Source organism: Tetrahymena thermophila (genome assembly GCF_000189635.1).
Source record: "Tetrahymena thermophila SB210 genomic scaffold scf_8254676, whole genome shotgun sequence".
Classification (NCBI taxonomy): domain Eukaryota; phylum Ciliophora; class Oligohymenophorea; order Hymenostomatida; family Tetrahymenidae; genus Tetrahymena; species Tetrahymena thermophila.
Window position 1 is genome coordinate 14,610 of NW_002476442.1, and position 17,427 is coordinate 32,036.

The window sequence follows — 17,427 nt, forward strand, 5'->3', positions numbered from 1 at the left end:
AATCTTTTAATTGCTATCTTCGATTTTGTTTGAGTTGAGATATAAAATATGAAATAAGTAGTAATCGTTTATGAGTGAGTTTAGTATTTTTTATACTTTTAATTTAATAAGATTGATTTACTGAAACAAAATATATTTTTTTTATGGATTAATCTGTTTCATTCAATAGATATTTAATTCAGAAAAAATGCTATATTTAGCATCACAGTGCTCTTCGATATATTTTAATTCGTGGAGTTTTAGTATTTTAAGCAAAACAAATACTTTAAATGCTGATTTTATAATTATTTTGGATATCTACTAATTTACTTTGTATAAGTCATGCCATCTGTATTTGAAAGCATGCAAAAAAATATATATTTATGAAAAATTTTTTCTAAGTTAACGAAAATTTAAAAGTATTTAAGGAAAAAATAAAATATTTTAGCAATTTTCTTTATATTTTAAGAACTTTTTTTACTGGATTTATTTTTTTTATTCTATATGAAATAGTTAATGCTTCTTGTATTTATTTTATTTGGCTTGTCGTTAATCGGAAATTGAAAGGAAAGTTTGAAATAGAAATTTTAATTAAAGTAGAAAATTAATTTCAAAACGATGATAAAAAAAATGGCAGGTTGAATGGAATACAGGATAAATTGAAATGGACACAAAAAAAATGAGTTTTATAGAATAGATAAAATAAAGAAAATGCATAGAATTTAGAATAAAGTAAAACTTAGTGAGTAAATTAAAATAATAGAAAATACTAGCAATAATTGCTTACTAAATTAAATGAGTGCAAATAATTATAAACTTCATTATGTATTTTTACATACAGTAAATAAAAATAGTATTGAGTGAATAAATAATGATTGAAAGGTAAATAAATAAATAAGTATGTACATATATAATATTTTTAAAAATGCTACTAAAATGTCGATTTTAAATAGAAGTGATGAAAAAAAATAAATTAAGAAAGAAAGTAAATGGATAAATTTCAAATTAGAGGTGATGAATATTTATTTATTTATTTGTTTATTAGTTTAATTATTAATATGTTTGCTTGTTAATCTAAGTGATCGAGATAGATAAATAGAAGCGAAAGAAGATTATTAGATAAATAGATAGATATATAGATATATAGATTTTAGGTTGGCAATGACTAGATAAAAAGGATTGGCTAGGTTTATGGGAAGGAACAGCGAAATAAGCAAAATAATTTCATGCAAGTACATAATATATTTATATATATAATAAATATAAATAGAATTGCTTTGATTAAGAAATTAATTAATTAGAAAAGGAAAAACAAAAAAGGATTCAAACTACTATTTATAGCTAATTCATAATTAAAGAATGGGCCGTAAAAAAATTACAATAGAGACTATCAAAGACGATAGATTAAGAAATGTAATATTTTATTATAAAATTATTTTAGCTAAACATAAACAACTAAAGCTCGAAAAGCCTTATAGCTTATTTAAATAAATGTTCTACAGCTTTATATTTTTTTTCTTCATATTTTTACTTAATTTGATCGCCAAATAGGTTTAATTTGAAAAGGCTACATTTTAAGAATAATTCAAAAACTTCTAAAAATAAATTTAAATTTGTGCTTTTATAACAACAAACTAGCTTTATGATAACCATTTTATGTATTATTATAGATAACTTTCAATAAAAGGAAGAGCGGTTTGCTTAAAAAGGCGGCTGAACTTTCTATGCTTTGCAACATACAAGTATGTCTTGCATTCACAGATGTCTATGGAAACCTCATTAATTTTTATTCTCCAGATGCTAGCGTCGCATAAGAGTTTTCGAAAACTCATCCATACAAGAAAGTCTACACATTCACCAGAGACGATGTAATTAATTATGAGATATATTTGTGATTTAGAGTCCTCTGAAAAGCTCTACGCTTAAATGATTCAAATATAGCATTTCATCATTTATAACTTATTTTAGAAAATAATCATGTTGAGTATTAAAATTTATACATTTTTCATTAATTATGAAAAGTACCCAAACTTTTTTGGCATGAGAAACAAAAAGAAGCAATCAGACATCAAGAAGGAAGATGGTGAGGAATCTCAGATGGATTAAATTGATGAGTCTGAAAATGTAATGATTTAATTATTAGTTATTTAGTTAGTTAGTTGTTTTAAAGATGACAGCGATAGTTTTTTAGGAAAAAGAAAGCAAAATGAGATAAATAAAATATTGGGTTTAAGATTAAATTTGATTAGATTAAAATGTAAATAAATAGGGAGAAGAAGACGAAGAAGAAATGAGCCAAAATTCAAAGTCAGATATTAACTCAGTTAGTAAGAAAAGTGCCCACAGAAATAATGAAATAAATAGTACCAATAATTTGGCGGTGAAGGCAAAGCCGTAACCTAAAAAATAGCTTACTATTTCTGTTCCTGAAAATAAAATTGTTATACAAAGCATGCATGTAATCATTTATTTAATAAAGTTTTTTGAAAGCGTTGCTAATTGCTTGTTTAAAATAAAGGTTTTAAAGAGCACCTTCATGGAAGGAGGATAAGCAGCACCCAACCAAGCACCAAATGTCACTTCAGATAGCAATAAAAACTCTAATTTAATTAATTAATAGCAATATCATCACATTCCTAATTAAAACTAGAGTGGTTTGCCTAATATGCCAAATATAATGGGAGCAAACTAGAATTTTTAGCAAAATATGATTCATCAAACACAAAAAGGAAACAGCGGAAACAATATTGAAAATCCTCAAAATAATAATATGGGAAATATTTTGAATCAGTAATTGCTGACTTAAAATACTATCTAAGGAATGAAACTTTAGGAAGACATGAAATAGTAACTTCAATAATTTGTTGTCAGTGGAGGTGGTATCAATTAACCCTCTATAATGAATCAAAATCTTATTAAAAATATGTAGAATGAACTAAATTAAGTCTCTCAAAATCCTTTCGATATATTGAATACTTTATAATAAACTGACCCTTCTGCTGCTGTGATGGGAAATACTTAAAATTTCTTAAACAACCAATTATATAGCAATTCAAATAATTTTATGAATTTGGTGTAACAAGTTTCTCCTTAATTTGCTAATAACTCTTTATTGTAGAATTAATAGTAGCAGTTCGATATGTATAACGCTTAGTAAAATCAACAAATCAACAATCAAAACTAGCAACAAAATAATAGCTCCTAGCAACAATAGCAACAGCCTGGTCAAAATTAACAACATCAATAACAATAGCAGCAATAGCAGTAATAACAACAATAGTAATAGCAACAATAAAATTAATAATCTGTATAGCAACAACAACAACAACAGCAACAACTTAAAAAATCTTTCAGACCTTCATCAAAATCAGGACTTAACTCAAACAATGGCTTACTTTTTCAATCAAGCAACAATTAAGGATTCTTAGAATAGCTTTTGTTGTAGCAGTAATATCAACAACCAAGTATTTCAAATACTGCTTTATAACAAAGGATCAGTAGTAATTCACATAATTTCTTAGTTCCAAAGAGTGGAAACTTCCAAAATCCTACTTCTAACCCTAGCATTTTTAACTTTTTAAATGGCAAAATCAATGAATCACCTCATCTAGATAAGATTAAAAATTCATTACCTCCTTACAACACCTCAAATCCTTTCTTGAATGCCTCACTCTTTTCTGGAAATAACTTTAATAAAGCCTATTTAGAATTAAACTCTCTTGCTGACAAATACCCATCTCTAAACTAAGATGAATCACTAAACTTGATGAACTAGCAATACTAACAATTTTCAATGTAGTAATAGCTTCAATAGCCATTCTAAAAGCAAGTAGGAAACTAATTGGATCAAGATATGCAATAAAACCCAAATGCCTAACAAAATTATCCAGGTGGAATCAATTCTGTTCTTTTGTAAAATCAAAACCAGCACTAAGTTCCTCACAACCAACAACCTCAAAACTAAAACCAAATTTTGATAAATCCAAACCAAAACAATATGAATAACAATAAAAGCAACAATGGCAGTGGTTAGAATAACGGTAACAATATATTGTAATCTCAATAATTATAAGGCATGAATAACTAATAAAATCAATAATAAATTTTGAATCCACACTTTTATTCTCAGCAACCAATGTAGAATCTGCTGACCAAGCATGATGAATCAATAAATAACAATTTATTGAACGGAGCAAACACCAAATATATAGTCCACGAAGGAGGAGAAAATAAAACACAAAACATTAACTTAGCTCATCCAACTCACAATAACATCCTTCAAACAAATCAAAACGATTAAAAAATGTAGTGAGAGCTTTGATACGAAAGATGATTTTAACTAAAGCAGAGAGAGAGTGTGTGTGTATATATGTGTTGAAAGTAAGTAACAACTAATGCTTTTAAATAAAAACAATAAAAAAAACTAAATGAACAGAAATATTTCAAACATTTAAAAGTAAATAAATAAATTATTTTATTAAATTACAAAAAAATAAGTTTGAAAATAACCTAAAATCCATCCTTAAACAAAGAATTATTAACTTAGTTAATTAACTCAACTCAATCAACTAACTTTTTATTTATTGAAAAAAAATACAATTTATTTAATCATCACTTATTTGTTGAAATAGCTCTCTATATTCATTAAATCTTTCAAACAAACTACCTTCCAAACAAAAACAAAACTCTGCATAATTAATGCAAAAGTAAGCTAACTAAATAAATAAAAATAACTAACTAAATAAATAACTAAATAAATAAATAAAATGCTCTTTTGCTGCAGAAAAATGAATAAATCTCAATCAATCATCAAACTTAACTGATAATGATCATTAAATAAGAATTCATTTTGTATTATGTAATTACTAAAAAGTCTTTCTATATATTTGTAAATTCATTAAATTATTATTAATATAATCATCTATCTAGTGTTGCAATATTCAATTTATTTTTAATATTAAATTATATATGTTCATTATACTTTTTGCAATATTGTATTTAATCTTTTTTTAAATTACTTAATTAATACAAACTTATTATATTTATTAATCTTTTTTTACAAATATTTATAAAATCAGAATATTTTTTTTGTTAATTTAACTTGGTAGAATTTGTTTTCTTAATGTATTAATTTGCATATCTAAAATATCCTCAACATAATTTATCATAAAATTCAATTTATCAGTAATAAAATAACTCTATTTGCCATTTCATAATATTCTAATAGAATTTAGCAAAATTATCTTAATAACTCAAAATTAAAATCAGATTTTCTTTTATTTTATTTAACTATTCTTTAATTAAATTTATCATTTTAAATTGCTTAATTTTATCTTCTTTCTTAAATTATTTTTTACTTTAATTTTTTTAATGATTTTGAATGCTTAGAAATTTGTTGAAAATAATATATTTTATTTATTTATTATTTTAATAAAAAAGGAATACAATAAAACTAAATTAATAAGGTATTTAAATAGTAAATTTGATAAAAATACTTAAATATTTAATGATGAAACAAACAAACAAACAAACTAACTATCTATTTATTTATTTTAAGGCTCATTATTTTTAATGCAAATTTGTATAATAAAATTGCATAATGCAATAAAAATGATACGCTTAAAGATACATTTTAATTTTTTTTGAATAAAATATAAAAGAGATGCAATAGAAATTTCATTAAGAATATATGAAGAATCCAATACAATAATTAAATAAATATTTGAAGTTTATATGTCTGGTTGATTGCATTTAAGAAAGAAAGACAAAACAAAACAAATAAAATAAAATAAATAGTCTGATTTTGTTTGAAAGAAATAACAACTTTAAAGAAAGAAGAGGAACGCATTGAAGATACATTCTTTGGAGTATGGCAAATAGAAGAGAATTGAATGACAGAAAGGTGATATATTGAATGAAAAGTATAAGTGTGGAAATTGAATGAATTTAGGAAAGAAACCAAGAAAGAAAGAAGAAAGAAATAAATAAATAAACATAGAGGGAAAGGAAAAGAAAGGGAAAATTAATAAAATAATCTAATTAAGATTGATCTTTGAATAAATTAAAAAATTAAGAAACAAAATAAAAGGAGAAAATATCAAATAAAAATAGATATAAAAATGTCCATGTTAGCTAAGATTGCCAAGAATGTTGTTAAGACTTAAGCTCTTAAGAACACCACTGCAGCTTAAACCCCTTCTTTCTAAGCTCGTATAGATTTTTATTCATCCTGATTTGATCAAGCAAAAGCACTTCTTCAAATGAAAAAGCAAGCAAAAAGCAGAAGCGAAATTATTAAATTTGAAGCTATCATATCATCAAAATTATTATCACTAAAATAAGCTCTTAAAATGAATTATAGATTTAAATTTTCAGATATTATGTTCAAGAGACCAAATTTTATTATGATGCAAGTTAGGTTTTAAGATGCAAACATTTTAGATAGCAATTAGTAGATAAAGAGCGGCTTTTTAGCGATTCCTTTAAATAATTTTTCATCGAAAAAATAATTTATTGTGAATTAATTAAGATGAAGCAGGAAATAAATAGAGCTTGTTCGAAGATTTTGCTTTTTGCTTTGATAAAATAAGATAAGTTTTATGTGAGATATTAATTGTTATTTTATGTTATAAATTATAGCTGGTAACCAAGACAAAATCCTTAAGTGGATCTCTACCTTGAGCAACAAGGCCACTACTGGTGAATCTAGATCATACTGCACTCAACTTTCTTCTCTTGTCAGTTTCTACAACAAGCAACACGTTGAATAAATCCCTGTAAGCACAGCATAAAATGAATGAAAAATATTAAAAATAAATAATATCTTTTTAAACTGGCCAAATAGTCTAAGCAAAATTTTATTTAGTTAGAATAACTAGCAAAAATGAGATTAGGAAATTTATAGAAATCGTTTAGCAGTTTAAAGTTAGAAATTAATAAATAAATAAATATCTAAAGCTAAGAATTTATTTAATATCTTTTGCAAATCTATATAAAAGATCAAGAAATAGCATAAAACACTAATGAAAGCAATTTATTTTATAAAATTTGATTTCTTATGAAAATCTTCATTGAAATTACTTAAAAAAACTTATTTTGGCAAATTATATTTGATATTAATTAATGTCATCTTATTCATATTATTTTCATTAAAAAAGACCATCGATTTCAATGAATGGAAGAGTGTCATCTCCACCCAAGGTTTGGTTGATAAGGTTAAGGAAAACTACGAATCTTTGATTAAGGAACAATACAACACTGATGCTATCTCCAAGCAAATCAGTTCTGCTTCCTCTAAGGCTCTCGACGATATTGTAAATTGATAAAACAAGTTCAATTATATATTTCTAAAATCTTTTATTATTCTACAGGAAAACGAACTCTCCTTCCACGCTGCTATCTGGTTGAATGCTTACGCTGACTACACCATGTTCCTTTTCGAACTTGAAGAATACAACGACCCCAATGTACCTTGAATTTCCTCAGCTTTATTATTATTATCATATACCAAAAAAGAAAAATATGCAAATTTCAAGGCATTGAAAAATCAAGCAAATAAAAGCTGCTTGCTATATAACATGAATTAATTGCATATTTATTTATAAGCAAAAATAATACTTTTATTTGATAAAATAAAGGACTACCTCATGCATGAAAACTTCGATTTCTTCAGAGGTCTTGAAACTGAAGTAATTATTTATTATAAAATTTGATAGGAAAAACATAATTTAAATTATATATTTTTTTAATTAATAAAGCTCGAAGAATTAACCGAAAGTATAGATTTTATTCATTGATTAAACAGAGAAATTAGAAAATATTTTAAGCTTGAAACAATTTAAAATGAATATAATTCAAAGTTTCTCATTTTTTGTTAAAATAAAATAGCCCACAACTACATTCCCGGTGCTAAGGATGACGTCAACTTGAGAGGTTATCTTGCCACTCAGTAAATAATTTAAAAATTTTTATTTTCAATCTGTTTGTTTGCTTGACTTCTTGATTATTCGATCAAGCAAAGCAGATAAAATTTATTTTTTTAAGTTATTTAAATAACATATTTAATCTCTTTAATTTAAAATAGATTCGCTTGGGGTAAAAAAGTTATCAGGTAAACATTTTTGTTCTTTTTATGATGGAAGTATTTGAAATAGAATCAGTTATAATACATACATAGATTACATAGATGATAAAATTGATTGTTTAAATTAGCATGTATCAATATTTTATTGTATAAATAGTTTCTATCGTCACCCTGCTGATGATTTCAAGTGTGCTAAGGCCACCAAGAATATGTTAGGTAGATGAGCTGCCCTTTCTTACCTAAATAACAAATTTAATTTAAAAAAACTACTGCTTTTAATAATGCTGAGTTTGTTTAATTAATTAATGAATAAAACGATTGTTAAGTTGAAATTCAAGGAGCTAGCAGCAACCAAAGATTGACTGCGTTATAAATTATTAGCAATAAGCAAAAAATCCATTTTTCATTAATTGCTTGTCTTTAAACTCTAATTCATTTGTTCATCTTTGTTTGTTCTCTTCTTGTTCGTTTTATACTTCTTAGGCAATCTTATTCAAAAACCTTAAATTCAATTCTTCTAATTTATATCATTTTTCTTTCAAATTACACCATTTGTAATTTACTTCTTGCTGATCTAATTCAATTATATTTTTTTAGTATTTAACCAATCAATATCAATCAATTAACTTTGTCCTTAAATTCAATTTTGAAATATATTTTAATAAAACTAATCCTTCATAAATTAAATAATTCAATTATTGACTACAAATAAAGAATTTAATTACTAAAAAAAACTATTTACAAAAAAGAAATTAAAGAGAAATAATTCAAAACAAAAACACATTTAATTAAGTAAAAAACATCTTTAATTACTAACTAAAAATAAAAATATTAAATTTTAAATGAAATTATTTATTTTGAATTGTATCATTTTATTTCCAATTCTTTAATATTTTTAAGATTATTTTATAGTTAATATAAAATTTCCTTCTAATACTCTTCTGATATTTAATTTCCTCTTTTATAAATATTTTTTATTAAATACTAAAAAATTATAATTAAAATAAAGTGTGGAAAATAAAATAATGATGAGTAAGTAATTAAGAAAATAAATAAATAATTAATTAAGAAAATAAAGAAATACTTGAAACCTAATATTAAATTAGTTAAATTTTAGCAATATTTTAAGGTTTATCCAATTTATTTAGCTCCTTCTTATTGAATATTATTGAGACTAAAATTAAAAATTTATAAATGAATTTTAACAAATAAAATTAAAAAATAAAATTACTAAAGGTGAAGAGTCAAATTTTTAATATATTGTTATTTTTATAAAAACAATGCTATTTATTTTGCTCCTTCTTAATGAATGTTATTTGCACTAGGTAAATCAAATTGTATAAATCATTAAAAATTAAAATTAATTTTATTAATTACGAAAAGTCAAGGGTTAAATTAGTTATATTCGTACATTTTTCTAACGCCTAACAAATTTATTTAACGCCCTCTGCTTGAATGTTATTTGCACTTTATTATGAAAAAATATTATATGATATATAACTAAAATATTTTTAAATTAATGTGGTTGACAAAAAAATTAACTTACTAAAGATTTAAATCTAATTTTGTTATATTTTGTTGAAATTTTTAAAAAACTTGTGCAATATATTTAGCTCCTTCAGATTAGATATGATTGCCTCTAAAATTAATAAAAAATAAATAATGTTAATCATATTTATCTATGCAATAAGAATATAATAAATTAAATATTTATTTATTCATTAATTTACGAAAGGTTTAGTGTTAAATCTTTTATTTTCGAGCATTTTTCTAAAAATTTTGCAATTTATTTGGTTCCTTCAACTTGTATGCTATTTGCACTAAATAAAAAATTAATTAAATTTAAAATGAAAAGATTTATTTAATAATTTTTAAATTTGTTGAAATAGAAACCTTAAATAAAGGGATAGGCTAATTATATTCTAGCATGCTTGTAAAGCATAGCCAATTTATTTAGCTCCCTCAATTTAAATGTTATTTAGGCTAGTTAATTATATTATAAATAGTTGTTAACAAAAATAACTTTATAAAAATATATCACTCAAGATCTAAATTTAAATGAGTTATCTTATGGCATTTCTAAATAGCTTAGGCAATCTACTTTGCTCCCTCTGCTTGAATATTATTTGCACTAAATATAAATAAATATTAATAAATTTCAAAAATAAAGAATAAACAAACATTTTTCAAATAATTACTAAAGATTTAGAGTTAAATTCGTAATATGTTGATATCTTCCTATGGCGTTTGCAATATTCTTTGCTCCATCTACCTAAATAGAATTTTCACTAAAAATAACAAAATTAAAATTATCAATAATAAGATAAAAATAATTAATCAATCAATCAATAAATCAAAAAGAAACTAATTCTGAGTAAATTTATGAAAAGAATATAATTATTTTATTATTAAATTTATTACGAAAAATTTAGTTTCAAACTTACAATTTTCTGAAAATTTTGCAAGATTATTCCAATTTATTTTGCTCCTTCCGCTTCAATATGATTTTTTCTACATTAAAAAAAATATTAAAAAGTAAGTAATTCATTATTTATAAATAATTTAATTACTAAAGGTTCAGAGTTAAATCTTCGATATTCTCAAAATATTCAATAGCCTATACAATTTTTTTAGCTCCTTAATCTTGAAGGTTATTTCCACTTATTTAAAACAATTTTTAATAAAAAAATAAATATATTTATTAAGCAAATAAGTAAATACCTCAGATTTAAAGCTAAACAAACTATGTTTTGACATTTTTACAAAGCTGAAGAAATTTACTTAATTTTATCAAGTTGAATAATTTAACCACTAATTAATTAATTATTTAGAAGAAATATTAAAATTGGTATCTTAATATTTCAATCAAATTTTTTAATAAATTTTTAAATTAAAATTTTTAAAAATAAATGAATCTTTATTGTTAAATAAATAAATAATTGCCTAAAATCTATTTCTATATTTTGGAAATTAGAGCATTTGTATAAATCTTTAAATTAAGTGATTTTAAGTTTTTTTAAGCCTGTTTATATTAATTTTTAATAATTAAAATTATATTTAAATAAATAAAAATGTTACTTTAAAATAATTTGATTATACTACTTATATCATTAGATTATTCGATAATTTCCTAATGTTCAAAAATTTCAGTTGCATTAATTTTGTTTATTAAAGCAATAACTTGATCCTTAATTTTTTGAGTGCTTGCAAGATTAAGGTTATATTATTTTGATTTTTAAATAAAATCTTCTAATTATTTTTAGTTAGATTCAAAATTTATCTCATTTTCTTTTATTATATCTAAAATCATTTGATTCTGCTTTTGTTACTCACCATACTAGGTTTTTATAATATCCTTAAGTTTCTCTTTTTAGGATATTTAATTGTAAAAATTAATCGGCTATTGTTTTATTTCATCTATTTATTACAGATTCTTTAAAATATCTTTTTTCTTAGCTTACAACAAATCGTAAACTTAAGTTTCAAAATCTATGAAAAATTACTCGATCTCTTTGTATTTTAATTCATATTGCCATTCAATAGTTTCAACAAGTTTTTTTTATAATTAATCTTGCCCATATATAGGCCAGCTTTCGAAAATAGTTTTATCATCACATTAGAGTAAATCTTCGATATTTATAAAGCTTTTAAATTATTATTTCTATTAGCATATATGGCACTTCATAATATTTGAGTCATTTATATCGTCTAATCTTAAACATACTAAAAATCTTTTATGACTAGGACAGTTCTTATAGTTTTTCAGCATAAAAATTTAACTTTCAGATAAATCTAAATAATCATTTTTAATTTCAATCATTATTTTTTGTATTAGGAACCAATTTTTATTTTTTTTATTATTTTAAAATAAAGAAAAATATTTCCGACTAATAAATTAAATAATATATCTATCTATATAGTATGTCTATATTCTAATTAATATCCATATTTATCAGATAGGAATTTTTATTTGAGCTAATCAACAAAATAAGAAACAAAAGAAGGAACACTCTATTTTGTTAATTAAAAATAACTCAAATATTTCCATGAGAAAGTATTGTAAAATTATATAAATAAGTATGCTTTCTGGTTTTAATAAAATTTTATAATTATAAAAACACATTTTAATATGATGTCAAACTAAATTTGGAAAGTGCTGTAAAAAAGTATAAATGAAATTTTACAAATTATTTTATATAGACAAATGATAAATATAAAGATAATTAATATTTGAAAAAAGTCACTTTTTGTAAAAAATATTTATCATTTTATTAACATCTTGGCTATTTATTGTACGAGTTTCATAAATGAAGAAATAAATCTTTCAGTAAAATGAGATAAAAGAGCTTGGCTAATGTCTAGACACTAGTTAATAAACATATATTAAAATAAGAAGTATAATATAAATTCATGCACCTACAAAATCATCAAGAAGAATAATTATTCAATAAATTTCTTATCAAAAATTTTTATGATTTTATTCTTAGATAAATAAAAAAAAGCTAATTTTTTACATCTACCTCAAATAGTCTAATTTAAGTTAAATTTATTTTTAAAACCTTCTACTTCAAATTGTTTTTAGTGGTATCTAAACCATTAAATTTTTCATTAGCATATTGCTATATATAATATCAAATATTACATTAAATAATGAGGAAAATGTTTATCTTTTTTATTACTTTATATCTTTAATTTTATTTGGAATGTTATCTAATTTCAAAAGTGACATTTTGTTTATCAGCGCTATTTATCTTATGTGGCTTAGATAAAGAAAATGTAAAATATTTTTTTATGATATTTAAATTTATTATTAATTTCTTTTGTTACAAATTAGTTGATAATTTAAAAAAAATAAATAAAAAAAGATATTATCTATACTTGAAGTACAATTTATTAGTGACTTTTTATTTGTGTTTGAAAATAATTTGTCATTTTAAAATTGATTTATAATGAGCATAGTAGAAATATGAAAAAAATCATTAAAAAATAATAATTAGAAGATTTAAATTTTTAAATGAGTAAGAGAAGACAAGAAAGTTGGTATTTTTTAAGTTTAAATAAATGAAAAATTAAAAAAGATCATTTAAGTTATTTTACTATCTTTAAAAATCTATTATGCAAATTAATAAATTTGTGCAGTTTATACTTTTAATAATGCAGAAATTTAATAGATTTAAATAAATGAATATATTCATTAACTTACTGACTGGCTGATTTATTTATTAATTGAATAGTGTAGATATAAAATTTTGTTTTTATTAGAAAATTTATCTTGATGTAATATTAAATACTATTTATTTTAATTGACTTTTAGGAGTAAATTAAAATCAAGTCAGAAATGGGATTGATGAATTAATAAATAATTTATCAAATATTAACAAATTAGTTAAAAAAAAAAACAATTAATAAAAAATAAATCAAATTCAAGCCAAAGAACTAGTTATTTATTAATAAACAAAGTGTTTGTTCATATAGAACTATTTAGTCAAGCAGCATACTTTAGAATTATTAATTTATTAAGCCAAATAATCATTATCTATAGCTTATTTAGGAACAAGGAGACAAACAAACAAATAAAGAAATAAGTAAATGAGAAATAGTAATAAAAAATAAAGCAATTCAATAGCATTAAATACTTCGAACGAGCAACAAGAAAATATAGCCTCTCCTTTGAGAAGAGCTACTCCTTAGATTTAAAAAAAGGATGCATCAAGAAAATTATAGAATAATTCATTAATAGATTCAACAGTTTCTACTAATCCATCACTCTCTATTGATAGCAAAGTTAAAGTTTTTATTAGATCTCGCCCTTTACTTCCAAGCGAGAGCTCTTAAGAGAGCTCTATTTAAATTAGCAAACAAGTAATTTTATTTTTATAGAAGCAGTAGCAATATTTTTTTAATAGAATTTGTTATTCATTTTTTGTATAGTGTATAAAAATGTTTTTTTTAAATATAGGATAATTTATTAGTGCTAAATGAAGGAAACTATAGCATTTAAACCAATTTTGATAAAGCATTCGTTTCTTAAGACACCTAAATCCAAGTGTTTTAGGAATTTTAAGACCCAATAGCCCAGGTGCTTGAAGGCTACAATTTCACTATTTTCGCATATGGGCAAACTGGATCAGGTAGCTATTTATTTCTTTTCTTGCTTATTTGCTTAATAAAAAATTTGGTTAGCTTGTTACTTACTACTAATTTTGAGGAATTCTAAAGATATACTTTGTAGAGTTTTTGATGCGTTCAAAAAAATTACAAGCAAAAATATTTATTAATTTATTTATTTATTATTTTGATAGTGTTATAAATAATGAATTTGTTGAAATTTAAAATAAGGAAAAACTTATACGATGTTTGGTAGTGATTGGGAAAACATGACAAGTAAGTCAGAGAGAGTATAAAAGCAGTAGACATTCTTTGAGTAATTGGATACTGATGAGAATTTTGCAGGGATAATTCCTAGAACAATCTATTATCTTTTTAATAGCGTAGAGTAAAAGAAGAAAGAAAATAGTAATCTCAATATTTAGATTTATTGCTCTTTTCTTTAAATTTACAATGAAAAAATATATGATCTTTTATAGGTAATTAATTTAATTAATATTTATTTTTAATTTATGTCAAAAATAGTTATTTATGTATTTATTTATTAAGTGGCTATTGTTAATCAGATAGATAAATTATCAAAATAATTAAGGTCATTTCTTCTATCAAAAATTATAAAATTTAGCCACAAAATCAATCTAATTAATTGATTGATGATAATATTTTTCAATACTTTAAACGCAATTATAAACTGTTTCATATGATTAGGATAACAACTTAAACAAGCCATTAGGAATTCATGAAAGCAAGCTTGATGGAATATTTGTTGAAGGTCTATCGGAATACTAAGTCTTACACTATATAGATACTCTCTAGCTCATGAAAAGAGGAGAAAGAAATAGAACAATAAGAAGCACCTCAATGAACGCTAAAAGTAGTCGTTCACACACTATTTTCCAACTTATTATTGAAACTTTCGATGAATCCTAGCAAGATGGAGGAAATATAAAAGTAAAATATTATTATAAATACAAGAAATATGTTAATTTAATGAATTCCTAATCAGTTTAAATCAATAAAATGAACAATTTCCAAAATAATTTTAGGAGTTTTAAGAAAATTTTGGATTTTTATGATAAATATCGATCAGATAGATGAATTTTAGATTAAAATATATTAATTGCTCTTGCTTCTTAAGCGAATTAAATACTAAAAGGTACTTTAAATATAAATTCAGCGATAGAATCAGAGCAAATTAAAATAAGAAGGAAAGAAAATAAATTTTATACGAATATCGAGATGAAAAATTGATGCTTTTCAAAATAATTTTTTATGAAAATAACATTTTTAGAATTATAATGTTACAGTATGAAGTAAAGAAATGGATCTATTAAAAGATTAATAACTAACTTATTTCTTTTAAAATTAGTTACTTACTTTCATAAAAATAAGACAAAATAACAAATTATTTAATCTTTTTTACATTTCAAAAATAGAGATCAAGGATTAATCTTTGCGATCTTGCTGGTTCAGAAAAAATAAATAAAAGTGAAGTCATGGCTGGAGGCCATTTAAATGAATTAAGAAATATCAATTTATCGTTGACTACCTTGGGTAAACAATTTGAAGAAATATCACTTTATTATTTATTTTTTTTGAAGCTTTTTATAGAATTTAATAGACAATATTTACTTTCTATATAAAAAAATAAGGCAAGGTAATTCATAGCTTAAGCAGCAAGAGTAAGCTACCTATCCCCTTCAGAGAGTCAAAGTTAACCAGAATTTTGTAAGAAAGCTTGATTGGAAATACAATTACTTACATTGTAGCAACTATATCACCGTCGATCGATAATTTAGATGAAACTGTGAGCACATTGAAGTTCGCAGAAAGAGCGAGACATGTATTTTTGTTTTTGATATGAATAATAATATCTCTAAAATTTATATATATTTTTTTAAATAAATCATCAGATTACAATGTCAATAAAACCAAATCAAATTAATTCTAAAGACGACGAAATTGTTAAAAAGCTCCAAAAAGAAGTAATTAAATAGATTTTTAATAAAATTCAACCAGTAATTAAGTATTTTTTTACTTATTATTTGTTTTTAATTAAAAAGATACTATATCTAAAAGAGATCCTCAATATGAGGCGCAAAGGAGCAAGTGTAAATGATATTCATACTAAATTTTTAAAATTATAAGCTGAAAACGAAAAGCTCAAAAAAGATCATGTTTCTTTGAAACAAGTAGAATAACTTATTGAAGAAAATAGACATTTAAAATCTGAAATTTAGCAGCTTTATATGAGAGAGAGTATGCAAAAGGACAACACGCATCTTTCTAACTCTTATAAAATACAATCATTTGAAGATATAGATTCACCAGTGAAATCTTTGCCAAGCATTTCAAATTCTACTTCAAATGATAATCACATATCAACTGCTAACGCTAGTGGGAGCACAAAAAATTTATCTTAATTTCTAATAAAGAATAACTCTGAAAGATACAGTGGCAATAATATTAAATCTTAATTTTCAGTTGGATCTTCGCTTCCTTACTCTCATTCAAGTAATGATAGAAGTATTAATTTAGGAAAATATAACACAAATATAAAAAGCTACAGCTTTGTTAACAAGAGTGTTATTGACAATGTTAGCAGTAGTAACGTAATAAGACCAAATAGTTTTTTAGGAATAAATCAAATCAGTCACACTCCAGTAAATATCCGCATCAAAGGTAGACAAGAATACAAAATATAAAATGGATTTATTGAAATGAACTAATAAGACTTACTAGTAATATTTTTATATTATTAATCTTCTAAATTAAATTTTAATTTTTATATAAAATTATAGCAACAACAAAAGAATGAAAAAGAAAAGAAAAGAATTCTAGAAAGGCTTGATTAACTAGAAAGAATATAAAAATATAACCAACAAAAGCTATAAAAAGAACTTGATATTCTTGATTCGCTAGAAAAAAAACCTGCTAACAATATAAAGACTTATTCTCTAGGCTCTTAAGAGAACATAGGTCATTATCCCAGCAAAATGGTAGTTTGATTTTCTTTAGTTTTAACTTTCAATAAATTTCTCAAACAACAAACACTAAATAATCAGAATTAACATTTATCTTCTTATAAAAACAAATAGAGTTCCTACCAGCAATTTATACTTGGATCACTTCAGCAAAGACAATAAAAATCTTTAAAAAATTACGAATTTAAAATTAAAGACTTAGAAAGAAGGTACTTTAGTGTAAACTAAAATTCTTAAAAATGAATAATATTTAACAAATATACTAAATAAGAG

At 23.0% G+C, this 17,427-nt stretch overlaps 4 protein-coding genes across 4 annotated transcripts; 3 read left to right on the forward strand and 1 right to left on the reverse strand. All coding sequences in view use genetic code 6, as the record gives it.

Annotated features, from left to right (window-relative positions):
• Window positions 1–1,338: 1,338 nt before the first annotated feature.
• TTHERM_01188350 (SRF-type transcription factor (DNA-binding and dimerization domain) protein) lies at window positions 1,339–4,291 on the forward strand (the record flags this gene model as incomplete). Its single annotated transcript, XM_001013498.2, has 5 exons — window positions 1,339–1,392; window positions 1,650–1,847; window positions 2,002–2,103; window positions 2,249–2,437; window positions 2,498–4,291. 5 exons carry the CDS (start codon window positions 1,339–1,341, stop codon window positions 4,289–4,291), a joined length of 2,337 nt encoding a protein of 778 aa, XP_001013498.2.
• Window positions 4,292–6,098: 1,807 nt separating this feature from the next.
• Window positions 6,099–8,286, forward strand: TTHERM_01188360 (hypothetical protein; the record flags this gene model as incomplete). Its single annotated transcript, XM_001013499.2, has 9 exons — window positions 6,099–6,189; window positions 6,619–6,755; window positions 7,137–7,292; window positions 7,350–7,445; window positions 7,617–7,667; window positions 7,737–7,755; window positions 7,867–7,927; window positions 8,063–8,089; window positions 8,220–8,286. The coding sequence occupies 9 exons, from the start codon at window positions 6,099–6,101 to the stop codon at window positions 8,284–8,286; spliced, it is 705 nt and encodes a 234-aa protein (XP_001013499.2).
• Window positions 8,287–8,929: 643 nt separating this feature from the next.
• Window positions 8,930–11,882, reverse strand: TTHERM_01188390 (kinase domain protein; the record flags this gene model as incomplete). The annotated part of the gene is made up of 14 exons (XM_001013502.3): window positions 8,930–9,020; window positions 9,147–9,236; window positions 9,294–9,383; window positions 9,440–9,529; window positions 9,609–9,701; window positions 9,793–9,882; window positions 9,956–10,045; window positions 10,104–10,193; window positions 10,261–10,350; window positions 10,484–10,573; window positions 10,633–10,722; window positions 10,784–10,873; window positions 11,006–11,084; window positions 11,141–11,882. The coding sequence occupies 14 exons, from the start codon at window positions 11,880–11,882 to the stop codon at window positions 8,930–8,932; spliced, it is 1,905 nt and encodes a 634-aa protein (XP_001013502.2).
• A 1,769-nt stretch (window positions 11,883–13,651) lies between these two features.
• TTHERM_01188400 (kinesin motor catalytic domain protein) lies at window positions 13,652–17,397 on the forward strand (the record flags this gene model as incomplete). The annotated part of the gene is made up of 10 exons (XM_001013503.2): window positions 13,652–13,924; window positions 14,022–14,193; window positions 14,402–14,649; window positions 14,879–15,121; window positions 15,607–15,724; window positions 15,823–16,013; window positions 16,084–16,155; window positions 16,234–16,911; window positions 16,972–17,169; window positions 17,269–17,397. The coding sequence occupies 10 exons, from the start codon at window positions 13,652–13,654 to the stop codon at window positions 17,395–17,397; spliced, it is 2,322 nt and encodes a 773-aa protein (XP_001013503.2).
• Between the last annotated feature and the right edge of the window lie 30 nt (window positions 17,398–17,427).